Consider the following 25,969-nt stretch of genomic DNA (forward strand, 5'->3'; position numbering starts at 1 on the left):
TCGTGAGGAGCCCAAGTGCAGAGGGAAGGGGGTCACAGGGTCTGTGTCCACTGTGGTGGCCAGGCAGGGAGAGGGGATGGTGAATGAAGCCTCCTCCAGCCCTTTCTGTCCTTTTGATGCAAATGCTCTGAACTGTTTGGAAATAAAGCCCCAGGAGCATTGGCAGGACCCATCCTTGTGAGGCTGAGTCCTGTCTTTCCCACAGCTGTGCATGAAAAAGCTGCTGCTTGTGGTGGGAAATGGTCTGTTTGGGAAAACAGGCACTTCTGCAAGGAATTATCTATTCCCTGGCTTTTTTTTTTGCTTTTTTTTTTTTTTTAAGGTGTGGGATTGGGAAGGAGCCTCACTGGTTTTGCCATCATGGGAAAATCTGTTTTCACTGGAGTGAGAAAATATTTTGCTTCAAAGTATTTTGCTTCACAGCCCAAAAAACCCCAAAACAACCAAACAAACAAAAACCTGAAAACCACCAAACCAAACAAAACAAAAAGACAAAACTCCCAAAAACTGAAACAAAAAGCTAAAATAGAAGGACCAAAACCTGTTAAATAAATCCAGCCCTGACCTGCCCCATTCCCACCTAATTTATCAGGTGCTCCATTCCTTTCCTGATGCTCTCCAGTGCTGTGTGTTGCTTATCAACTTTATTTTCTCAAGGGTCCCCCATCTGAGCAGGTTCTTTGCATTTTTTTCTCTCACTTTGGTTATTTTGGGTGTCTCCCATCATCTCCTGCCCCTGTGCTGTGGAGTGACCAGTCCATAAATCCCTGTGCCATGTCCAGCCAGGTCCTGGGCTCTTTGGCCCTCACCAGCTGTGTTCCACCTCTTGGTGCAGGTTTTTATCATGGAATCATGAAATTTGGGAGAGCCCTCCCTGGCCACTGAGCCCCACAGTTTCCCCACCACTGCCAAGCCCACCAGGATGCTCCAGTTCAGGCAACTTCCTCCAGCTCTGGACTCCAAATTAGGCTCTTTTTAGACAAAAATCTGCCTTCCAGCAACTGAGTGGCTGCAAGCAAGGGCTGGGATCATCCCAGAGGCTTCGTGCAGCCTCCACAACCTCCCACACCTGGGAGAGCTGCTTAAAGATCTCCAGCAGCTCCTCAGCTGCCCCTGGCTCCTGCTCCTGTGGCTGGAGCCCTGTTGGAGTTGGGAAGAGGCTCCTGTAATGAGCTGTGAGTCCTTTGAGCCTTGGCTGAGCCCCTCTGGCCAGCTCCTGGAAATAACTTCTAGGAAGAGCTTTGCCTTCCAGTTGTTTTGGAAGTTACACTCATGATTTAGGAGTTGAGGGGGCATAAAACATGAAAGCTCTTGTCAGTAAGTCTTGGCCTGGGTGGGGGGTGCAGAAAAGAAGTCACAGTATTCAAAGAAATATTGGTAAAATACACAAAGAATATAATCACAAGGAATTTATTTGTCATTTTTAACAAGTTTATGTTGTGGTTTTGGTGTTGGGGTGTTGCAGGGGTGAATTTGGGAGGTGAATGTACCACCTTTCCTCTGTTAGCTCTTTCCCACACCAGGATTGTGACAGTGAAGCAAAGGTGAAAAACCCACACTAAGAGGGATCAACTCCACTGCAGAGGCCTGAAAATGATTTTTAAGGTGGCAAGGTAAAGCAGAGTGGTGCTGCTTTGGCCTCAGATGTGTGGATGCCATGGAGGGAGGAATTCCTGGGACCCTGGCCAGGTGCTGTGGGAAGGTGTCCGTGCTTCAGCTCCCCCCTGCCCTGGCTGTGGGTGCCTCTGATCCCTCTGAGCATCCCCTGGCTCCAGCACAGCTCATCCTCCACTGCCATCTCTTCAGCTCCCCTGGCCTGGGACAACGCATGGAGCTGCTGGAGGGCTGCAGGAATGTCTGGAGAAGGTGACAGTCACTGCTGCAGCCTGAGGTGCATCAATGTGCAGGAAAAAAGGCAAAATTTCAGGATACAGCCACTGGAGCAGGCTCCCCAAGGAAGTGGTCACTGCACCAATCCTGCCAGAGCTGAAGAAGCATTTGGACAATGATGCCCTCAGGCACAGGGTGGGGGTGTTGGGGTGGCTGTGCAGGGCCAGGATGGACACTGGGTCCCTTCCAGCTCAGGATATTCTGTGATTTCTGCTGGTTTTTGATGCTGTGAAGGGTGCCAGCCCTGGCTCTGTGCCCACAGCCCGGCTCTGTGCCCACCTTCTCTTCTGCAGCCTCTTCTCCATCGCTCTTCACCGCGGGACAGCAGCTGGGAGGGAAATGAGAGAGAAGGACGGGAAAGGTTTTGTAGGGAAGCAGCAGCGAGAGGGAGGGAAGGAGGGAGTAAAGGCTGGCAGGGGCTTTGCAAAGGCGATGCCCGGGTCAGGGATTCCCGGGATCAGGGATGCCCGGGTCAGGGATGCCCGGGTCAGGGATGCCCGGGGTCAGGGATGCCCGGGTCAGGGATGCCCGGGTCAGGGATGCCGAGCTCAGGGATGCCCGGGGTCAGGGATGCCCGGGTCAGGGATGCCGAGCTCAGGGATGCCGAGCTCAGGGATGACTGGGTCAGGGATGCCGAGCTCAGGGATGTCCGGGTCAGGGATGCCCGGGTCAGGGATGCCCGGGTCAGGGATGCCCGGGGTCAGGGATGCCCGGGTCAGGGATGCCCGGGTCAGGGATGCCGAGCTCAGGGATGTCCGGGTCAGGGATGCCCGGGTCAGGGATGCCCGGGTCAGGGATGCCCGGGTCAGGGATGCCGAGCTCAGGGATGCCCGGGGTCAGGGATTCCCGGGGTCAGGGATTCCCGGGGTCAGGGATTCCCGGGGTCAGGGATGCCCGGGTCAGGGATGCCCGGGGTCAGGGATGCCCGGGCTCCCGGCCGGTCCCGGCTCCGCAGCGCCCGGGACGCGCAGTCTGTGGCTCCCTCTGCTGAGCCCGGCCCCGAGCTCTGCTGGCTGCAGGAGGAGCAGAGGCTTCCTTGGGGGTGGAAAGGTGTTTTTGGGAAGCCCACGGATTACCCGAATGCCAGGCTGGGGGTGTGGGGGTGGGAGAGGGGCACGCAGCCCCTCCACTGCATCCCACTGCTGGGGGATGCTGCAAACAGCCCCCTGGGCTGCCTCGGGACAGGGGTGGGGATGGAGCTGGTTTGTCCAAAAGCAGAGGCTATGTGCCAGGATGAGGTATTTAAAAATTATTATTATTTAAAATTAGCCCCAAAATCGATTTTCTTTAGAAAAGGGGGGATTTTGGCTGAGCTGGACCACATCTCCTCTGACCAGGCTCTGTCAGTGGGGTGTGTAGTTGAGAAAAGAGGGAAAATCATAGAAACACAGAATGGTTTTGGTTGCAAAAAAAGGATTGTCTTCTGCCCAGTCCCCTGCTGCGGGCAGGGACACCATCCACAACCCCAGGTTGTTCCAAGCCCTGTTTAACCCGGCTTTGAACACTTCCAGGGATGGGGCAGCCTCACATTCTTGGGACAACTTGGCTCCAGCACCTTCTGAGTAATGAATTCCTTCCTAAAGCCTCATTTAAATCTCCTCTTTCAGTTTAAAACTGTTCCCCTGCTGTTCTGCCCCTCCAGGCACCTGCTCTGCCTGTGCTGGGCTCTGGGAGAGGCCATGGGGAGCTCTGTGGGTATCAGGAGCCCAAGCTGATCCCAGGGCAGGACCACCCATCCCTGCCCCACGTGAGCCACGCTGCAGCCCCTGGGTGCCCATTCCAGGTGTGCATTCCTGATCCCTTTGCTGTCCCCAGCTGAAGCAGCTCCCTGGTGGTGGCAGAGGCCACGCTGCTGGCCTGGAGAGCTGGGAATTTGTACATCCTGGGAGCATTCCTGGCTGGCAGCCAGGCCAGCAGCAGCCAGCAGGCGTGGGGAATTAATTATTCCTTGATCCCGAGGAGCTCTGCTGGAAAAGCCCTCTCCATCTTGCATAAAAACTTCCCTGGAGTGGGAAATCCCTGCCTGCTGCTGCTGGGATATTCCAGCCAGTGTTAAATATGAGGACTTTGTACCCACAGCAGGAATCAGGTCAGGGAGAAGGGACAGGAGCATCCCCTTGGAAGGGGCATGTGCCTGGCTCCAGGGCTGGGGCTGCTTCTCCATCACCTTTTGGAGTCGGCAGACATGGAATAAAAGATGGTGTTAACAAATGTGGGGCTATCCAGCTCCTGCTGGGATCACGACAGCCCAGCAGCTGTGACACAGCAGCCAGCAGCTCCTGGCTCTGCTCCCTGCTGGGCAGGGGCTGCAGCCTCTGCCAGGCAGGAGAAGGGGATGGGATTTCCCCGGGCTGGAGGGGGCTCAGGTGTGGTGGAATTTGGGGGCACCAGCAGGTAAAGCCTTTAGTGTCTGGAATGGATTCACCCAACAGCTTCTGGCAGCATGGAAATGGTTTTTTTCCCCTCCAGCTTTTCCTTTTTTAAGGCCTTTCTTTTTTTGCCAGGCAGCAGGACCCACAGACTCTTTTTCAGCCCTTCCAACTCCACTTTTTCAACCCAGAGGTTTCTGCCTTTTCCTTTTCCTTTCCATTCTCTGTTAGTGCAATAACCCTGCACTGTGAGACCCACACAGCAGCACGGGAACCTGGAAAGGCAAATTGTTTGGAAGGAAATTGTTTGGAAGGAGATGGCTTTTTTTTTATTTACGTTTCTCTGAGCTGTGTTGGGAGGCCTATTCCCAATGAGCACAGGGAGCCATGGCCAGTGGGCTGTGGATGGACAGGGAAATTCAGGTGGGACTGAGCACAGTGGCAAATATTTCCCTTCTGGGGTGGCCTGGCCCAGGATGCTTGGGAACATCCCAAAGAGAAGGAGCTTGAGGACATGGTTTTGGGGTCTTGGCACCCATCAGCATTTGGAGAGCTCAGCAGGAACCTCACCCTAGGAGAAGCAGCAGATGAAGCATTCAAACACCTGAATAAACCCTGTGTCTGCAAGTTCTGCTCCTCATGGGGGACCTGAGCCACCCAGGCCGTGGAGGGGACAGTGAGCAGGGTCAGGACAGCCAGGAGGCCTCTGGAGGACATCCCTGCACCTGGATGCAGGAATGGCCAGGCTGATGAGGCAGAGAAGAGCCTGCAGGGCTGGGCTTGATCAGCCTGGAGATGTGGAGGCTGAGTTTGAGCAAATATGGAAAAACCAGGGGTGCGTCCTTCCCGGCTTGATCCAACCCCAGGAGGATCTGAAATGTGCAGGTTTTAAGCCCAGAAACACACACACTGAGGCTCTGGAACAAGCCCCATGTGCCTCCACAGCCTCAAAGCTGCTCCAGCCCCAATTCCTGTTGAATTCCAAGGAAAATCCTGCATCTGAACAGCTCCTGGGGCATGGGCATGGGTGTCCCCAAAGGGACAGCGAGGCAGCTGCGTGGGGAATGCCAGGGGTTTGGAAGCTCTGCCACAGGCTTTAAAGAAAGATCCCCAACCCCCTGTGGAACTGTGGAGGGCTCCTCCCCTCTTGCCCGCGGGACAATCCATTGAATTCCCTTTTTTTTTGTGTGAAGGAGTCCGAAGCCGCCTGCCAAGAAGGGGATAAATAAGGAGGCGCCACACCCCAGTGTTACAAAACCTTGTATTAATCATCTCCCTTCACTTTCAATATAGAGCAGATATGAAATATAGCCATGGTTCCTAGTTACACGGGAGGAAATGAGTAATAAATACATCAGAGCAAGTGGAAATCACGAGGGTGTTTCACTGGGAACAACATTGGAAAACTGTACACTTGCAAAGACTGGCATCTCCAAACATTAGTATTTCTTTATATCGGGAAGCTTTTACATGTAACAAACATGCTACTGCCGTATATGACCAAAAAAAAAAAAAAAAAGAAATTAAAATTTAAAAAATAGGCATTGCTCGGCAACATTAACTAGGCAAAAATAGTTCTTTTGTGCACTAACTTTGTACAGAAAAACCAGGACAAAAGGCATGCATGGACAAGGAGAGGCTGCCTGGGAACGGCATGCAACAGAAGAGAGGTCAAAGCTCTTTAAAGTCAGCTTACAATAGGCATAAATACATCAGGGTTATATATATTAATAAGGGAGGAAGTATTCTGTTTAACATTATTAACATTCCTGTTTTTTTATGTATTTTTCTTTTTTAATTTTTTTTTCTTCCTATTCCTCCCAGAGGAATACACATTCACCTTTAAGTAAAGATAAAGGAATACAAAAAATAAAACTCACTTTGCAAACTCTGATGACTCGTATAAAATCAACTTTAGTGTTATCGTCGCTGTGTGCAAATTATAGACGTCTGTGGGACCTGTTTCCACCAGGCACATTCCCAAAGCCAAACCCGACATGGAGAAAGGTGACAACACGAAATCGTTCCCCGAAGCGCTGACCCACATCACAGTCTGGGATTTTCCTGCTGGATGCTGCCACCCCTAAACCCCCTCCGAGGGTTTTGCTGAGCTCAGCTCCAGCCCAGCCGAGCTCGGGGTGTCCCTGGGGGTGGCACTGAAGGGACAGCGTGGTGTCCCCGTGGGTGTCGCACCTGCCGGGCTCCCCGGGGCCGGCTCGGGGGAACAGCACCAGGAAAAGCTCCCGGGGCTGGAGCCGGGAGAGCAGCGGGAAGGGGGGGACTGGCCCCAGGTCCCCCGGGACCCCGCGGCGGCGACATCTCCGGCAGGACAGGAGGGGACAGTCGCGGTGGGATACAAAAAGAAAGGCACTGCCGCTTTATTACTGAATATTTGACTTCACAGCCTCACTCGTGCAACCGTTGGAGGATTTTTTTTTTCTTTCTTTCTATAAATAACTTTTATTTCTTTTAGGATTCAAGCTTTTTCTCCCCCCCACCCTTTTAAGCTTCTTTCCCTGGAGCTCTGCTGCCCGCACTTAGCACTGGCAGCCAGAGCCAGGCAGCACTTCCCAAACACAACTGAAGCCACTTTTTTTGTTGTTTTTACTCAAAAAACAAAACAAGAAACAGCAAACGCAACTAAGTCGTTATTAACCTCTAGACTGTCAATGGAAAATAAGCTTTTTCTCTTTTTTTAACATCAAAAGGATAAAACAACTGAATTATTTGGTGGTTGTTAATAACAGACATTATCATGGTTCCCAGCCACAGCAAGTTAATAGGTAAAATATCCAAAATAATCTCTGAACAATCAGAAAACCTCCGTGTCCATAGTCAGCGAAGGAATAAATAGAATTTCAGCTCTGTAAATACACTGGAGTCTCCCTGGGGGAGGCTCCTGCCACGGTGGCTCCGCTCACACCTCACAAGCTGGGGGTGCTCAGGGGTGAACCAGGTCCCCAGCGCCGACCCCGCTTCTCCTTCACCTCCTCACACCTCTTCCCAACCTCCCTGGCCTTCAGGTTTTCCCTTCTCCACCCTCCCCATCACCCCCCTCAACCTCCTGTCTGCCGGGAAGCAGGACACCAAGGAACAGCAAACATAAAACATTGCATTTGGCACTTGGGTTTCTGTATACACATATATATATATATATATATTTTTTTTTTTTTTAGAAAAACAACTTAAAAACGCTGCATGACAAAAGGATTCACACGTCTCCCAGCCCTGCCCATGCTCTGGCTCCCCCTGAGCCCTGCTCCCTCTGATCCTGGCACACGATGCTGCCCATGTTCTCACAGCCCATTCTGGAAATATTGCTGCCACCCATCAGCTCAATTAATTGATTTTATATTTGTTATTATTCCATTGGAGGACTTGGAGCAGCATCAGGACCAGCAGGAGCATCACTGCAGGTCAGAGCAGTCCTGGGTCAGATTTACCAATCTAACACCAAATTTAGCTCCTGTTATCAAAAGCAGCAGTGGGTGAGGGGCAGCCCAGCCCCTGCCAGCCCCACGGTTAATGCCAAGAAAACAAGGCTGCGAAGCTGCATTTTGGTGCCCTTTGTAGATGGGTTTTATTCGGGGGCTCCTTCATCCCTCATTGGCCATGCTGGAAAAGGCCCTTACAAGCTGGATTTGGGCAGGCTGGGCCAGATGTGTGGAGCCAGGGAACTCTCCCAGTGTGCCCCAGTTCACAGACTCCCCCCGGGACCCTCCTCCGGGCGAGATGCCCCCGCTCCATCCCGCATCCCAATCCAAGGGACAGGCACCCCCAACCCTCCACTGCCCTGAGCACCACGCTGCCTCCACACTGCACATCTCTTGGCTGAACTGAAAGGAAATTTTGGGGTTATTTTATTATTTCTGTTTCAGTCTGGGCTCGCCGGGTCAGCCCGCACCCGAAAGCAGCAGAACTCGAGATGGGACTGCCGGCCCCGAAGCCCCGGGCAGGGCAGGCGAATCCTCCCCAAAGGGTTTTTGGTCACACACCCCCACGTGGTGTTCCGTGCTCCTTGGTATCCTCCTCCAGGAGCAGGGTTTGCCCACGGTGAACCCTCTGTTGTCAGCACTCTCCTCCTCCTCCATGTCTGCCCCAACCTCCTCCCCACGCTGCTTCACCATTGTCGCTGAGATTTTTTTTTCTTTTGCCATCTTTTCCCCCCCCCTTAGCATGGATGTAATAAATGACAACACAAATTCCAAGTCTAATGATATGTTCACAAGGACAATCTACACATTCACAAAATTAAAACAGGAGAGAGAGAGAGAGAGAGGAGAGGAGAGGAGAGGAGAGAGGAGAAAGGATGCAAGCTATCGCTGAGGCTCCCTCGAGCCCCGACCTCGCCGCTGGACCCGCAGCAGTTGTTGTCCCGGCCAGCGTCCCCGTGGCAACGCTTCTAGATCGTGGAGGTTCTGTCGACACCATCTGCAAGTGGGAAGGGAGAATTAGGAGCAGCCCCAGTGAGTACTGGTACCCCCCAAGCTGGGGATTTAGGGGATGGACCCCCAGAGCACCCCCAGCCCACAGCCCCTACAGCGAGGTGGTGTTGGGGTCACCCCCACCACCTCCCATCTCCCCAGGGGGTGCAGAAGGGTTTTGGGGTGTCAGTGCTCTGCTGGATCCTCTGTGCCACCAACTGTCCCCACCCCACAGCAGCTTCCCCAGGTCTTTGTCCCAACACCAGTCCAGGCCTTTTGCCACGACCCCACAACCCCTTTCCCAGGAGCAGAGGGGGTTTCTGGGCAGCCTGGACTTGTCACAAGGCAGGTGACAGTCTGGGACTCTCCTACAGCATGACGCGTTTGTGTGTCCCTGACCAGGAGCCAGGGGACAGGGACAGAGCTGGTCCCAGGGGCTGCCTTGCCCACAGTTCACCCAACCCTACAACAGCTGCACCACAGAGGATGCAAAATTTTCGTCCATCTGAGGATCATGGAAGGACAAAAAGCCCCCAGGCATCCTTTCTGTCTCCCCAGAGCCCCTGTCCCCAGCACCCTGTGACAGCAGGGATGCATCCAGCCATGCCCGATCCCAGGAGCGAGGGGTCCATGACCCACCCCACAGCCTCACAACTGACCCCGGTACCAGCAGCCCCCTGTCCCCACCCCTGGGGGCAGAAATCAGCACCCAACAGCACTTCCAACCCTCCAGCCCTGATCCCACACCCCGTCGCCCATCCCAAACCCCACTCCCAGGATGGAGAGTGGCAGGAGGCAGCTCCCAGAGTGGCTGTGGAACAGAGAATTCCCTGTTACCACTTGGGGCACCACGGCCACCTCCCTCCTTGACACTAAAAACAAACAGGTTTGTTACGCCTTTTTTTTTTTTTTTTCTCCCCCGAAAGGTTTATTTTTTTAAGAGCTATTTATAGCACAACCGGTTTGGAGAGGCTCGGGGAATGCGACCTGGAAAAAATAACTTGGAGGAACAGTACCCTGCAGAGGAACAAGACAGCTAAGCCTCGGCTGGGCACACGCCGGAGAAATGCTTCGGGTGACAGAAGTGTCCTTGTTTTCCCAGCCAGGGATGCTGCCAGGGCCCTGCTGCTTCCCACAGTCCTTGTTCTCCCGTTCCTCTCCCCAGGAAGGGCTGTTGCATCTGCAGGGAGCCTGGCGGCACTGTCCTCTCCGAGGGCTCCTGTCCTCAGCCACGGGTCACAGTCCAGGATTCCACAGCAGGACCCGAGCTGCTCACTGGGGACTCCGGGCGATGCCGGCGGCCGCGCTCATCCCATCGCCGGGGCCATCCCGTGTGCCTGGGGCTCCAGAGCGTCGGCAGGGGACACCGGGAGCTTCTGGTGACAGCACTGCTCTGTGCTGCACCGGGCTCTGCTCTGCTGCTGCTGCTGCTGCCTTTTCATCTTCCCTGCTTGTTTTTGCCCCGGTCCTCCTCCCTCCCCGTGCCCGCTCTCCGCTGGCACCCCGGCTGTGTGAGCGCTGCCAGCTCCAGGGCACGGCGCCCGGCACGGCCCCTGGCACAGCGCCTGGCAGGGATTCAGCCCCCAGCTGTGGGCACCCCTGGTGGCAGCCGATGGTGGAAGGGCACAAAGCCTGCGACCCATCCGAGCGCCGGCGGCAGGGGCTTTATCGAGAGCTAACGAGAGTAGCGAGCTAACACTAATTATCATTAGCAAGCTGAAGAGTGGCTAATTAGCACGGACTCCACTAGCGCTGGTGCGATCCCTGCGTTCGGCTTTGCCCCCTGCCCCGGCCGCCTGGCTGAGAGAAGCCAACATTCCCATGGGAACACCCCCGGGAGCATCCCTGCGTCCGGCCCCGCCGCCGTCCCGCTCTCACAGCCACAGCCTGTCCCAGCTTTTGGGGGGCACGGGGCAGGGGCAGGTGCTGGGGGGCTCAGCAGAGGTGGCGTGGACGTGCTGGAAGAGCCCCAGGAGGAGGGAATGCTCACCGCTGAGTGCGTGCTCCGTCATGCTCAGGCACAGGGACTCCAGCCTGTTGTTGATGTCAGGTTCAGTCACTGGTACCTGGAACTCTGCAGGGAGAAAGGGAATAGGAGATCCTGGTCAGGGACCTGGCAGGGACTGGTCTGGTGGGAAAATCATCCGAAAAATGCCTCAGGAGGGTCTGACAAGACTCAGATGAGAAAAATCATCTTCAGCAAGAGACAAAAGCAGTCACCACCCCGTTATCCATAAAGGACCAATCTGAGGGGGTTCAGGTGCTGGTAACAGATGTAAGGACAGCTGGAGCAAGAGCAGAACCCCACCCAGGGAGGGGGCAGCCCTGGTCATCTCCTGGGGATGGATGCTGTCCGTGCAGGCAGGGTTAGTGCTCGGACATGGGATGGCAGCACAGACCAGCAGAGCCACTCTGGCTGCTCTGGGACCAGCCTGGCTCCCACTCAGCCACCCACGTCATCACTGCCACATACCTGGGGGGGGAGCACAAAAAAGGGGACACACACATGAAGTTTGGAGCGTTCCAACACCCCTGTCCTAACCTAAATGTCAGCAAACTTTCCCCACCCTGCAGCAAACCCTGCAAATACAGCTTGTGCTACTGTGCTGGATGGCATCTCCTACTTCCCACTGGCTCACAGGAACATGGGACGAGATCCAGGAGGGCTGAGGTCCCCCCACAGCCTGGCAAACAGTGGTTTGTGAGCCCAGCATCACATCATTGCTTATTTTCCTTGCGACTTAATCCACGTCTTTGGCTCCCCAATCCTCCTACGCCCTCATCCAGCGCAGGCTGACACACGAAGAGAAACCCATTTATTCTCCTCCAGCGCCTGAGAAATGTGCCCTTGTCCCAGTGTTTAATCAATACCTGGGAACAGCTGCTGCTCCTGCTGTAGGGAACATTTGCTGCCCAAATGCTGCAGTTTAACACCACTGGTGTGTGAGGCCAGGGAGCTGCCAGCCCAAAGCAGGAGGGCAGGGATGAGGGTGAGCTCACTGGGGGATGGATTCCCTGTCCCGAGGTGTAAATAATTATGGGGTGTTGGTAGGAAAAGCTCAAAGCTAAGGAAGGGATACACAAAAGAGGCTTCCTCAGGGCCAGGATGCTCCAGGTCCAGGGTCCAAGGTCAGAGGGATCCTCCCTGAATCAGAGGATGCTCCCATAGACAGGAGCCCTTTGGCAGTGCTGGGGAAGGAAGCACTGACACAGCACCACTTCCCTTCACACGCACTGTGGAAAGAATTTCCCCTGAGTGCATGAAGGCAGTCCTTCCGCACCGGGGCTGTGTCCATCCATCAGGAAAAAGTGATGGATGAGCCACCACCATCCCTCCTGACAGAAACGAGCTAGGCAAGGCACCAGCACTGTAACACACACAGTCAAGGTGGCACATACAGGGTCAGAAATCCCCCCAGTGACGTCTGTGGTTATCCCAGGAATTCAGAGATACCCCAGTGGGAGCACACTGTGAGCCATGTGCCCGTGGGGAGGCTCACCTCTCACCTCCCCTCATCTCACCTGGCTGTGGGTAAGTGGAAAAGCACCTCTGCTGCCTACCTGGCTGCTGAAACATCAGCATGGTCTGCGGGGACGTGTGGACCGGCAGCGAGCGCGTCCTCTGCACCGAGCTGTGGCTCCGGCTGGGCATGCTGTTACTGCCCCCAGGGTTGGCAAACCACAGGTTCTGTGGGGAGCAAACACAAGCTGTGGGGTGCAAGGCAAAGCCCTCTGTGCCGTGGGTTTATGACCACTTTGGGCTTGTAGAATCACGGGATGGTTTGGGTTGGAGAGGACCTTAGAGATCATCTCGTTCCCACCCCCTGCCATGGCAGGGACACCTTCCACCATCCCAGGCTGCTCCAAGCCCTGTCCAGCCTGGCCTTGGACACTTCCAGGGATCCAGGGGCAGCCACAGGTTCTCTGGGCACCCTGTGCCAGGGCCTCCCCACTCTCACAAGGAAGAATTCCTTCCCAGCATCTCACCTAAATCTTCCCTCCACCGATTTAAAACCCTTCCCTTCCTCCCACCACTATCTGCTCTTGCCAAAATCCCCTCTCCCTATTTTATAAGCCACTTTAAAGACTCAGCTTTTCCCCTTGCTCCCACTTCCACATCCCACTGCAGAGAGGGGAGCCCAACCCAAATGCCTGCAAACTGATGGAAGACTGAGAAAAAAAACGGGGATTCAGACAAGTCAGAGAAGGAAAACCAAGTGAAGCTCGTGGGAAACGCCAGGAACGCCGACCAACCTGTCTGCCCTGCTTGAGGATGGCGGGGCTGGCGGCAGGGCTGCGCTGGGGGGTGCCCAGCAGCCCCGTGGGGCCCAGCAGCCCCAGCCGGGCCGTGGGGAGGTTGCGGGAGGGGATCTGGAACTGCCGGGGGTTCCTCCGAGCCAGCCCTGCCCCCGCGGATCCGGCGGTCGGGAGCGAGTTGGACTGGCCAAAGCCTCGGCTGCGGAGAGACACAGGGCTGGGGTGAGGCACTGAGCCCTGCAAGGGGGCACTGAGCCTCCCATCCCACCGAGGAACCCCCTCCAAGGGGGTCCTGGCCCTCCCACCCCACCGAGGTGGTCTCTCCACCCTGCACAGGCAGTGGGAAGGAGGCAGTCTGGGTGTGCAGCATCCTCTCTTCTTCCCGTCTGCCAGTTGCCTTCCCGCCCTTCTGCAGCTTCTCAGATCCACGCTGGTTTTATTTAAAGCTTATTTTACTCCTGCAAAATGGGTCTGTTCTTAAATGCAATCTAAAATAATCCAGGTAATGCCCCAGGAACTTGATTTCTCCAGGAATTCTCATGAGTGGATTCTCCAGTGTCTAATTTAAGTTCAGCTTTTGCTGTTGTGTTTTCTTTCTCCCCTTCTAGGAGGTTTGTTTTTACAAATATGGTCACCTCTGAGAATTCTCAAGTTCTGTAAAATTCAGTTAGAATGACCTAATAAATCCAAGTTTTATTAAGAAGGGCTGAGCTAAAGGAGCTCTCCTGAAATCTCATCCTGGAAGTTCCTATACTCCCAGTTATCTCCAAAACACTGTCTTTTTTGGGAATAAAAAACTTGCAACAAACCAGGCTTGAATGAAACAAAGCAGTGATGTTGTTAAAAGTGATTTAATTTTTTTTTTTTTTTTTTGGCACAACCCCTATGCTTTCTAGGATCACCTGAAATCCAGCATCACCTTGGAAGTGAGCAAATGTGGTGCTCCCAACACAGCCCTGGCTGGCTCTCTGCACCTCTGGCTCTGCAAAGCTTCCAGCCTTTTTTTCTGCCACTTGACAGCTTTTGGAGGGAACTCCCGTGCTGCTGCCATCACCAAAGGGCAGCAGGGAAGGAGCCCAGTACTGGGAACACCCTGCACAGCTGGGAACTGCTGGAGCCATGGAGGGATAGGAGGGAAAGGCAGCGACCACACGCACAAGGACACTGCCTGCTGTGCTCCCTTCCCAGCCAGCACCTGGGATTGCACTGCTGAAGCTTTTCCAACCCTCCCCCCTTCCCTAAACACAGCTCTGAACCCAGCAGAACCCATCCCTCCCTCCCAAAATCCTGCATACCTCCTCTGCTGCCGATAGCCTGACAGCTCCAGGAGGGATTTCCGAGGGAAAGACCGAAAGAGTTTCTGCACCTGCTGTTTCCATGACAGCAGCCGCTTCTTCTGGATCTCTGTAAACGCCTGCCCCCCGAAAAAAGAGAGAGAAAAATAGGAAATGGATGAACATTCTTCTGGACAAAGCCAGCAGGGATGTGCATGTGGGAGTGTGGGTGAAGAAAAGCAGCTGGAGCAGGTGATGGGGTGAGTTGAGCCCCATCAGAAAGTCCAGGGGGAAACACTGCTCTGTCCTCAGGATTTACTCATCTCAGGTGGAGAAAATGCTCTGGCAGCATTTCCTGTGTCCCAGAGTGACAGCCCAGCTCTGCCTCAAGGCTGCCAACTCCTTTTGGCAGAGCGAGGGTTTGATGGTGCGTCCTGATGGGTGGTGCCACTTGTCACCTGCACGTGGCTCTACAAATGCTACCAGGGTGAGCAAAGCTGGGATCTGGAAAGCTGAGCTGTCCTGTGGCATCCTGCATCCTATCCCCCTTCCCTTGGCTGTGATCCTGGCACTGACAGGCTTGGGGAGGTCACCCAGGGTGAGCCTGTCACCCACCCGGGCTCCCTGCAAAGGTCACCCTGGCAGTGACAGACCTGCTCCAGGCAGGAGGCGTGGGTGACAGGGACACCCACGTGCCACCACTGCTAACTTTAGACACCCTAGGTCTCTGCTGAAGAGCAGCAGACGTCTCCAGAGGACAATCTGGAGGCTAATTAGTGCCTGATTGCTCCGAACCACTCAGGAGGAGATGCTCTCTCCTGGTGCTGATTATGCTGGAGCAGTGCAGAGGGTGGCCCTGGGATGTGGGTGGCTCTGGTGGGAAAAGTGCAGGCACTTTGGGAAAAGTTCCGTGTTGTTGGCTTTGCTCTCTGGTCCCCAGCTTCCACCACTTCTGCTCCCTGATCCCTGCCATATGGGCAGGTGATGGAAGCAGCTTCTTCCAGGTACTGCCACAGCAGGTAGGAGACACTGCAGGGCACCAGGGACAGTGGCCATCCCTCCCTGCCACCAGGCAGGAGCGTGCCAGAGCCCTGTGGCACAGCCTGGGCCATCCCAAGCCACCACCCAGCCAAGGCAGATCTGCTGGGAGCAGGAACAGATGTAAAATCCCTGTTGCAAAACCCCAAGACCACGTGGTGCAGAATGGGAGGAGGCAACGCCGAGGGATCGCCGGCTGTCTGATGGGAACTGCCTGCACGTTCATCCCAGGATTCCTGCTTTCATCCAGCTGCTGGTGGGACTGTCACGAGCCAGATGAATTTCCCAGCTCCAGGCCTTGGCAATTAAACCAGCGTGGGGGGAAGCAACATTTCCATGCACCACGTTGGAGCTACCGCCTGCTCCAAGCCTGTTCTGTCAGAATTACTATTAATACCCCCCAAAAATATTTGTGTTAGAAACCCAAAGGTTTACATAAACAGACACTTTGGAAACAGTTTCCAAGTGATGAGAACAACAGTTTTAGATGATCTGACACGACTCACCTCGTGGATTAGACATTTGTCTATGAGCTGTAAATAGGAACTTATATTCTCTTCATCGGGTCGGGAAACTAAAAGTTGTGTGCAGACTGGAAAAAAAGAAGAAGAAGAGAAGGGAAATGGGGATGGGGACATGAGGATGGGGCCCAGGAGGGGTCCCACAAACACCTTGGACATCCTGTTTCCCTTGTAACCACGAGTAGGTTTTTCATCAGTGAGAAAAAACGCCCTTCCCCAATTCCTGCTGTACCTTTCTATATTTAGGGCCAGATTTTGTTCTCTGTTATGATGGTGTAAATCCAGAGTAACACCACTGGAGTCCCCAAAATTAGACCTAAGCAACTCAGGGGCACAGGATTAACCCCTATTCATAGGCAAGAGAGCTCCTTCTCCCATGGCCAAAATCTGCCCCCACTGCAGAGTGGTCAATTCCTTCCCTGATGAATTTTAACCTCTTCTGGAATGAATATCATTGAAGGAAGTGGGAATGAGCTCACAGAGGAATGAGTTTCTCCTGTTGTAAACCCCTGGGGAGGGATGCTTAGGGGTCCAGGAGGACACCACATCTTGGCAGGGCTTGTGCCACACTCTGACATGTGTCACAGGAGTAAAATGGGGCTGGAGCCCCACATGTGGCTGCTTCTGCAGGGAACCAGCTGGGGACAAATTCTGCACCAGGTTCCTGTGTAGAAAAAATCTCAAGCTATTTTTTTGCAAAAAAGGTTGGAAATAGAGACAAGGCTGATATTTCTTTGTGGCATCCCAATGAGGTTTTTCCTATTCCCAGTCTCCTGCAGATGAGAATCCCCTTCCTCTTCCCCAGGGAGCTCTCCCTCCATGCAGCACTGACACCTCAGGTGCCACCAGCAAGGTTAGGGCACATCCAAGCTCACACAGAATTGCTCCAAGAGCCCTGAATAGTGCACAGGAGCTCAGTCCCCACCTCAGCTTGCTCCTGTTACCTCCCAATGTGTTACCCCTGATGTAAGGCTGCACACCCTGCACTCGACAGGGAATGGCACCGGAGTATTCTGGATGTCCTGCATCCAAACTGGGGCATAAAAAGGGTCTTGGACCCACTGATCTGCCCTCCAAGTGGCTCATGTCCAGCCCATGCACCACTGCTACCCTAGCAGAGTAAATTCAAGGGATGCTTCTCAAACCATCTCTAGATCAGTGGGATGACTCCAGGGCTCTGGATGGGAAGAGAGAGGACATTTTCCACTCATCACCTCGGGGGAAGTTGTGATTTCTGCCTCTGACCTGGGGCAGGGAAAGAATGCTCTCCACCTTGACCTGGGGCTTGGAATGCACGCCATCCACCTAGGACCTCAGGCAGGCAGCTTGGGCCATTACTGCCCCTCCCCAAAACCACAACCCACCTGCCCTATCTTCTTACCTCTAACCCCAGCACGACAGAACCTCAAAAAACCATCACCCCTCAGACTGGGACCCGCAGGAGCTCGGGGAAAGGCAGCTCCCACCTGCCACCACAGCCCCCTGCCCCGAGGCAGCCCCAGGTCACCGAGGACAAGTGTCAGCTGCTGCTCACCTTTCCCCATCACTCGGGTGAACTGCCCGGGCAGGTCGCCCTCGGGCAGAGGGGCTCCTCCCGACTCTCCCTCGCACCCCGGCAGATGGTGCTGCTGCATCCCGGAGTCCTTGCAGTCCGAGCCCTGGCTGTCCGAGCCCAGCAGGGAGGAGGGGTGCTGCGAGTCCGCGTCCCGGCCGTGCTCCTCCGTGCTCGAGCTCTGGGACGAGTAGGCTTTGATGGGGGTGAGGATCATTTGGTGTAGCTCCTGCAGCGGGACACGCAAGTTGCCGCCTTCCAGGATGTCCTGTGGGTCCAAGTTGAGAGAGGAGGTTTGTGTTTGCAGGGACAACGGGACATCAGCTGTAAAGCAGACCCTGAGAATTCCCAGCTTTGCTCCTGCTTCAGGATCCTGCTGCATTCCACAGCCAACAGCCACGTTTACATTCATCAAGTCGTTTCTTTTCATCAGGGGAGTGCTGCAGGGACAGTGTGTGATTACCCATGGATGTGTTCAGACCTGAAGCCCCTGAGATAAATGCATCCCTGTCAACCACTGGGACCCAAACCCAACAACAATCCAGCTTAATGTTTCCACATTTCCACCAGGGAAACGGCAAGTCCACAAAAGTGACTGAGCCTGGGAGATTTGAATGCCCAGAGCAGCAAATACCTTGATGGTTCTCCAGCAATCCTACAATCCAACATTTCAGCTCTGTTTCACTGGAATTACACTAACATGGGCTCGTTTCCTTTTTCCAGCACTGCCCTCAAGCCTGGCCCCCATTAACTGCTCTGCCCCAAAACTGCTTGCCATGGCATCCTCATGCTCTGGGATCATCTCAGAGCCCAGGAGCAAGCTGGGATGCAGGAGCCTGTCCTGTGGCAGCTGTGGGGACATCCCTGTCCACTCTGGGATGGGCTGGGAGAGGGGATACAGAGGGCACTGGGAGGGTTTCAAGGAGAGCAGGTGGTTTGTGCTCAGACACAGAAGGGGACACCACAAGGTGAACTGATACTCCCACAGCAAAACCATTCAGCTTGGAGATCATGGGGCAGATCCACCCAGGAGGGAGAGAATTTGGGGGCACCCCAGCCTCACTCCTGGTGTGGAGGAAGAACTCCATTTCTACGGTCAGATCCTTGTCCCACTGATGGGAAATAACTGCATTTTGGTTTTAATGTGGCCTGGACCAGAACAGGCTCCTGCACAGTCTGGCTCATGGGACACTGCTTGGAAAGAGGCAACTTTTGGAGTGAGTCCTGATGTGCTGAAGGAAAGGACACTAAGTGGGCACATGGGATGTCTGCAAGCCCTGAAACAGTTGTTGATTCTAATTCCTGCAGCATTCCCAGCTCACTCTTGGACGCCTCAGCTCCGTTTCTCACAAAGATCTGGTGTCAGTCTGCTGGGCACTTTTTTTCTGGGAGACAATCCTGCCCTGCTAACTGACAGAGAGGGGTGGAGCAGCTCTTTCCAAGAAAGCAGCAGTATTTAGCAGCGAGACACTGCCCAAAAACATCAAGTCCCACACATGCTCTTGCTTAGCAAAAACTGGATGGGAAGCCTGGAAAAGCAGAGATGTCTCCTCCCAGGGAAAGCAGCTCACAGGCAGCTCTGAGCCCCAGCAGAGCAGGACAGGGTCACAGTGCACAGCCCAAACCCACCCCAGAGGGCTCCAAACCAGTCCCTGCCACTTTCCTCCTGTATTTTACAGCGTGCCTGGCTGGCTGTGCCAGCTGAGCTGGGCTCCAGCTCCTGCACAGCACCACTCAATCAATACCAGATTCCCAAATCCCAGTGGAGGAGTGGAGGAAGAGGCTGTGCAATAGCCTGGAAAACACAGGGCTGCAGCCAGCTCCATCCAGCTCTTGGATTTAATAGTTATTATTAATAACAGAGGTAAATATGGCTTTATTAGCTCCTGCCATACTCTGAGCACAAGCCCATATTATAAATAAATAGTGAAGCAGTGAGCTAAGGAAAACACCAATAAATAGCAACACACCACAGAAGTATTTAAAAGCCCCTAGTGGGAGGCTCTGCAAGTTGCTGTTTGAAGATGGTGCAATTAAATATAATATAATACAGCGATAATAAATAGGGAGAGGTTGGGTGAGCTGCTCCCAGCTAGGCTGTGGTGCTCCTACTTCCCCAAAAGACCTTCCTGCAGGGTTTAAGCTTTTGCTGAAGTGATAAAGAAGTTTCTATTTATTCTCCTTGGAAATGCAGGATGTTTTTCAGGCACTGGAATTCTGTGAAATAAAACCTCAGATCCCCACAATATGTGTAAGCAAAGAGTACTTCACCCCAGAATTAATTCCTGGCTTCTTGAAAACAACAAGAAATACAAAGATGGTTGTGATTACTTACCCCTTCTAGAGATTTGAGCAGGTTTTGTCTTTCTTTTAGCTTTTGGATACTGATGACTATTTTGTGTCTCGCGCCTTTGGTAACGTTCTGCAGAAACAGGACAAAACTTGATGTTAACACTTCCACAGGGCTGCTGGCCCAACCCAAAGCCTTCCTCTCCCAAACAGAAAGGGCTGCTAGAAATTAATTACACTTTTGAGTGCAGAAATTTGTGGGGGACATAGAAAATCACCCAGAGACTTGCTGAGGATAGAGATTTCCAGCTAGTCTGTCCCTCCCTGGTGCACCTGCACATGGAGAGCAATGGTGTTCCCATTCCTCTTTATCCCAAGGATAATGCAGAGGTGAACCTGAAAGCAGTGGGGGTTGGAACCAGAAAATCTTTAAGGCCACTTCCAACCCCAACCAGCAATATTCTATGATATTTTCAAAGGCAGTCTGCCATCAAAGCCCCACTGCCTTTGAGGGACTTGCCTACCACAGGCTGCACCCCTGAAACTCCTGAACTTAATCCCAGCTGGGAAAAAAAACCCAAGCACAGCTCCCAGTGATGGGACTTCCATGCTGGGACAAGGTTTTTATCAGGCACAATGTGAAATTTTTTCACTCCCCAAGACCCAATTTCCCTTTTTGTGCTTCCCAACCACAGGAAGTCTAACCAAGGGGCTTTGGAAGTTGTCACCCCCCAGGTGAGGTGGGACGTACTTGTGCCTCGAGCTGGCATTCGGTGAGGGCCATCATCTCCTCGTAGGTCATCTGGGAGAAGAGGGCAGCGTACTTGTGCAGCCGGAGGCTCTTCAGCCAGGCTGGGACATCTGCAGCAAAAGGCAAGGACAGGAGAGCTCCGCTGAATTCATGGAACAGCACAACCGCGAGCAACAGCATCGACCCCGGCATGAGGGGCATCCCAAGGGACACCTCACTGAGCTTCACGGACCTCTGGGATGTGAATGGGACTGTGGATGTGGATGGGAGGAGGAACCAGCCCCTGGATGGGGACACAGGGCTGTGGATGTGGATGGGAGGAGGAACCAGCCCCTGGATGGGGACACAGGGCTGTGGACGTGAGGAGGAACCAGCCCCTGGGACACACCCAGAAGCTGGGTTTCTGTGGGAAAGCCACTGGGAGCTAGCCCATGGGGGGCAGGCATTGTGCCACTGCACACCAAGCTCCTCACTGCTGCTTTTCCCAGGAACATGGGAACTGCTGACGCTCATGGAGTGGTTGAGCTCAGGACAAGCAAAGGGCTGTTCAGTGGATGGCAGACACTGATTTATGGCATGAGGGATGGTGGCATGTGCTGAAAATGGAACTGGCTGCTTGAACAGAACTACAGAGATGGGTTTGGGATGGAAAAATGATGTGCCATCAAAGATGGCCCCACACCCTGCCTCAAAGGGTGACCTGGGACCTAAAATGCACTGACTGAAATGACTTCTTCCTTCCCAGTTGTTACCTACAGTGTAGCACCTCTATGCCCAGCTGGAGGGGTACCCAAAAATACATTTATCCTCCTGACACCAACGTGGTTTCACAGTGAGGGACCTGGGAGGGGAATCCTTCCTCTGTGACATTCAAAACCCCGTGGACTCCATGACGGAGAAGGCAATGTGACAACAAGCAGCTATGCAGTGTTTTGCAGGTTTTGGGGTCTGTGGTGACAGCCCACAAGGGAGGGGGGCCCTGCAGGTGTCTGAGCTGCAGCACAGCACCAGGCCTGTGACGACATTTTTAGTCTGTAAAGGCTTCAAATGCTTTGCCAAATTGAGACCTGCTTTATTCAGCACCTACAACCCCACAGGAGCTCTGCACAGCTTCCCCAGCTGACGTGCTCTGCAAACAGCAGTCCTTGTCCACAGTCCTTGTCCCCTTCCCTACCAGTGAGACACTCAGGAGCTCATTCCCACTGCTGGGACATCCATCTCATGGTGTGGGTCCAGAAAGTCCCACACTGTTGAGTACCACATGCAAGCCAAGGATTGTCCATGAGCTCTTCCTGAGCCAAGGGCACATCACTGGAAGGGACAGGGCAGGAGGGACCTTGGTTTGGTTCCCTAAGGCAATCCATACATCTGCCAGAAGTCTCCTGCTGCTCCCAAACCCACCATGCATCCAAGCACGGGATGCAAACAATCCCAACATGCTGCATCTTGCTCACACTCTCCAAATCCCAGACACACACTGGGATTCACGTGTCAATGAAATTCCTCAAGTGCTGCACAGGAGATCAGACCCACAACAAACAGGGGGAAAACCAATTACTGAGCACAGATGGGCTGAAATTCACAGTTTTCCAAAAGTTCTGACATGCAACATTCCCCAAGTGTGCTACCAGCACCCTCTTAAACTGATTTCTGTTTAAAATAAATAAAAACCTCAAAACAAAAGCCCCATTTCCAGCACAGGCTCAAATTTCAACATCATTTTAACACCAAACCACACCATTCTAGTGACAGCACATTAAAAGTCTCCCTGATCCCACATCCCCATGGGACATCTGCCTTTGGCACACATCCATGCCAATGGCAAAGCCCACAGGGATGCTTCCAGAAGAGAGATGTAACTTCACATAGACAATGAACCCTGCAGGAAACCCATCTCCAACCTTTGCAAAAGCAGCTCTTTGCCTTTGCATCAGCCTGTCTGGATCATGCCTCGATTTTGGGGAGATTGGTGGTCCCAGAGCCCCCCAGCCAGCAGAGATAGCAATCCAGGGAGCAGGCTGGGGAGAAGGAGCCACCCCAGGACAGAGGGAGTGTGCTGTGTGTGGTGGAGCTTTCCCCCTGCCCACACGGAAGAGGCAACCAGGAGGTGCAAGGACATCCAAGGTGATTTCCTGGCCCTTGGAAAGGCACACTTCCCAATGCTCTCCACGGATGGGTGAACCAGCTGCCTGCAGAGCTACTCTTTAATCAGCAATTACCAGGAGCTAATTGCAAAGTCATGGCACGGCTGCCAGGAAATTTAGAAGGAAAACAACTCACCCTGCCATATTTACACACAGGACACCTTGGATATACTCCCAGCAGAAAGCCCTGGCTCTACCCAGACCTTCCTCCTGCTGCTCCCCAAGATGTGCCCCAGGAATCACAGAATCCTGGAATGGTTTGGGTTGGAAGGGACCTTAAACATTATTTAATTCCAAGCCCCTGCCATGGGCAGGGACATGGGAAGGGACAGACTGGGATCCATGGAGAACCAAGTGTCCATATCTTCCTCTGGAGAAACCAAGAGCTAGGATAAAGCCAAAGGGCATTTTCCCTTTGGCAGGAAGACAGATGGAAAGAAAATAAATGGGAGCATAAAGACAAACAGAAAGGAAAGAAATAGGTGACACTGGGGGAGATAAACTGGTAAGACAGGTGGGGATCTGTCATGACATTCCAGATCCCATGGGCCTGGATCCTGCTGGATGCCCCGGAGGGTGTTAAAGAGGGAACCAGCTGCCCAGGAGCAGGGGGGACACCCAGCCACAAGAGCCTGCAGGCACTCAGGGAGACGTGGCTGCAATTCAGAGAACGGACTTGGCAGCAGGAGCAGCCAGCCTGGAAGGAAAACGAGGCAGCCCCATAAAAATGCACCGAGTTGTGCCTTTCTGTAGGAACAAGAAACGGCACGATCGGAGTGCAGGGAACGGGCAGTCCTCTCTAATTTTTTTCAGGAAAGCTGTGGGGATACAATGGGTCATATGGAGCTCACAGTGCTTTGTTATTTGAGGACGATGAGCTACACAGCCACAGGAATGCTGTCTGGAGGCAAACAAGCCTCTGCTCTGCTTCCAAGTCCAGTTTTGGGCAGCACACCTTCAATAAAACGCGGACTTTTTGGAAAAAATCCTGGCGGAGAGAAGCAGGAACAACCCCAAGTTTAGAAAACATCATCTGGGAAGGCAGTGGAATGGTTCAGCCTGAAGAAAACCCAGCTGAGGGGGGAGGACACAGCAGGCACAAACACCAGAGGTTGTGAACATCTGTTCTGCACGTCCCTGGACATGGGGACAAAAGCCACTTGGCTGAGTCAGCCATGGGGGAATCACGTTTGGAAGTCTGGAAAGGGACAGCCTGAGGAAGGGTGGACATAGCCCAGCTGCACGCAGCAGTAGGGGGATGTGCTAATATGTGGGGGTTATTGAATTGCTCATGGCTGGTGGACAGCCTCTGGTTTGGTGGATTTGGCCACACAGGTTGATGGCACAGCACTGGGAAGTTCCTGTCCACGCAGATCCCGGAGCTGCAGCTGTGGATCACAGGGAGCCACGCTCCCCATGGCCTCCTCCCCAGCTCCTTCTGCAGAAACCTGGAGAAATGTGGTGTTAAACAGCCTCCCCCCAGAAACACTTGCTCCCAAAAAGTTCTCCCTGGCCAGACAGACTGCAGGACCCGACCTGCCTCTATTACATTCCCCAGAACCATGAGGGGTTTTTCATGCATTTATTTCATGCACATCAAAGCCATCCAGAGCCAAGCCAAACACAGTCCCACATCACACAGATTTATCCACATCTCAATTTGTCTGTAATTAGACTAAAATCAGACCTTGTGACTGTTAAAAAATACAATTATTTCCCTATTCTGATACACCACTGGTTAGCACACAATCAAGCTGCTTTGCATTAATACAAATTGGAGTTGTTTAAATCAGACTGCAGGGTCATTTTCAGTCTGTTCCCAGGAACACACAGTCTGTGTGTTTGCCCAGATTTTAGCTGTTTATTCCCCCTCAGCTTGAAGTTTGCTCTGCATCTTTGACTGCAGCAAGTAGGGCTCATTTCTGCCTTGTTTACCACCAGAACGACATCTATTTATTGCCAAAATCTCTGTGAAATGTAGGTATAACGGGAAAACCCACAGGTTAAATTCACTGCAAACAAGTATCCCAAGCCAAAACTTCCCCAGATACTTGGTGGGTACCAAACACTGCAATGGTAAATCACACGTGGCTTGCTAAGCTTGCTCTAAGCTATTTTTCACCGTCATAAAAAGAGAGAAAAAAGAGCACCACTCGCAGCCAAAAGCCACAGGCAATGGAAAAAATCCAGCTTTTTGCAAAGCTGGCAGCTCAGAGGATTTTGGGGCAAAACCAGCCCACTGGCACCCGAGTGCAAGACGTCAGATCAGGACCAGCTGCTACTTAAAAGAAAACCCAAGGCATTCCCCTAAACCTGAGCTCCTAATTCGGGGAGACAGCGCTGGGAGGCCCCGTTTGGGCAGGAGGATCCCGGCCCCGAAACCGCGGAGCGCGAGCGCCGCGCTGCCGGGAGCACGGGCAGAGCTTCCCCTCCTGCCTCTGGGTGCTGGGGGTCGGGGGGCTGGTTTGTCACTCACCTTTCATCCCACTCCCTTCCTCCTGGAATGTGTTACGAGCGGAAGGCTGATCTTCTAAATGTTCACTCCCACCACTTCCCGAAGAGGCTACACTGCTTTGTGGAGACAGGGGGGCATGATCGGAAGGGATGCACTGGGGTCCTCTAGCTCGTAAGTCCTCATGAGACATCCATCCATGTCCTAGAGGTTGGTTTGGCACATTCATGGGTGGGGTAAGGGACACAGAGCGTTTCAAAGGGCTGTGGTGTGTCTGGCCTGAGAGAACTGAAAAAAAAAAAAATAAAATCAAAGAGGTTATTCCCCCCTCGCGGCCCGGGATGCAGCAGAGTCCCCCGAAAAAAAAAAAAAAATTAAAAAAAATCAAATGAAATTATAAAATGTGTGGTGGTGGTTGGCTATGGTGCCTGGCTGATGGCTTTGCAGCACCCCTGAGCCCTACCCTGAGCTCTCTGCTTTGCCTCCTGGGGAAGCAAAAAGGATGGGAGTACCTGCAGGGAGATGGGGAAACAGGAGCTACACTGGGCTGCTCAAGGGAAGGTGTTGTGTGGATTCCAGCTCTAGGGAAAAAACATCAGTCCAGCAGTTCTGGAGTGTAAAAATCCCCAGGATGGGGATGTCCCACAGAGATCCAGGGGAAGCATCTCTGTCTCTCCCTTTGGGTTAGGACCTGGCTTGTGCCCTGAAGCAGGAGCACTCACACATCTCCCAAAATCACTGCAAGGGTACTTCTCATCCATTGGAATGTCTCACCTTGTGGAGTCCTACTAAAATCACAGGATTATGGGAAGGGACCTTACAGATCTCATTCTAACCTCCTGCCATGAGCATGGGCACATTCCACTAGACCAGGTTGCTCCAAGCCCTGTCCCACCTGCTCTTAAACACTTCCCAGGACCATCTCTGTTTTAAGTACTGAAAAAAGCATTAAAAGATTGTTCTGTTCGCTTAACAAAATTCAAATTCCATCACTCAGAGTCACTAAAC

General features: G+C 53.3%; 1 protein-coding gene across 4 annotated transcripts in view; it reads right to left on the reverse strand.

Moving 5' to 3' along the window:
• Positions 1-5,504: 5,504 nt before the first annotated feature.
• The window catches only part of SAMD4A (sterile alpha motif domain containing 4A), a 95,832-nt gene continuing 75,367 nt past the window's right edge, over positions 5,505-25,969 (reverse strand). Inside the window, exons 4-13 of one of the 4 annotated variants that reach the window (XM_064423095.1) lie at positions 24,986-25,249; positions 20,366-20,475; positions 19,661-19,747; positions 17,308-17,593; positions 15,759-15,844; positions 14,236-14,354; positions 12,938-13,139; positions 12,245-12,371; positions 10,674-10,757; positions 5,505-8,690 (exon numbers count right to left, since the gene is read on the reverse strand). In XM_064423095.1, the coding sequence (XP_064279165.1) occupies positions 8,662-8,690; positions 10,674-10,757; positions 12,245-12,371; positions 12,938-13,139; positions 14,236-14,354; positions 15,759-15,844; positions 17,308-17,593; positions 19,661-19,747; positions 20,366-20,475; positions 24,986-25,249 (1,394 nt within the window). In that variant the 3' untranslated portion in view covers positions 5,505-8,661. Of the gene's footprint in view, positions 8,691-10,409; positions 10,758-12,244; positions 12,372-12,937; positions 13,140-14,235; positions 14,355-15,758; positions 15,845-17,307; positions 17,594-19,660; positions 19,748-20,365; positions 20,476-24,985; positions 25,250-25,969 lie in introns of those variants that run through there. The other 3 variants (XM_064423097.1, XM_064423093.1, XM_064423096.1) reach the window with 3 other exon arrangements.

The sequence above is a fragment of the Passer domesticus genome, chromosome 6 (assembly GCF_036417665.1).
Source record: "Passer domesticus isolate bPasDom1 chromosome 6, bPasDom1.hap1, whole genome shotgun sequence".
Lineage (NCBI taxonomy): Eukaryota > Metazoa > Chordata > Aves > Passeriformes > Passeridae > Passer > Passer domesticus.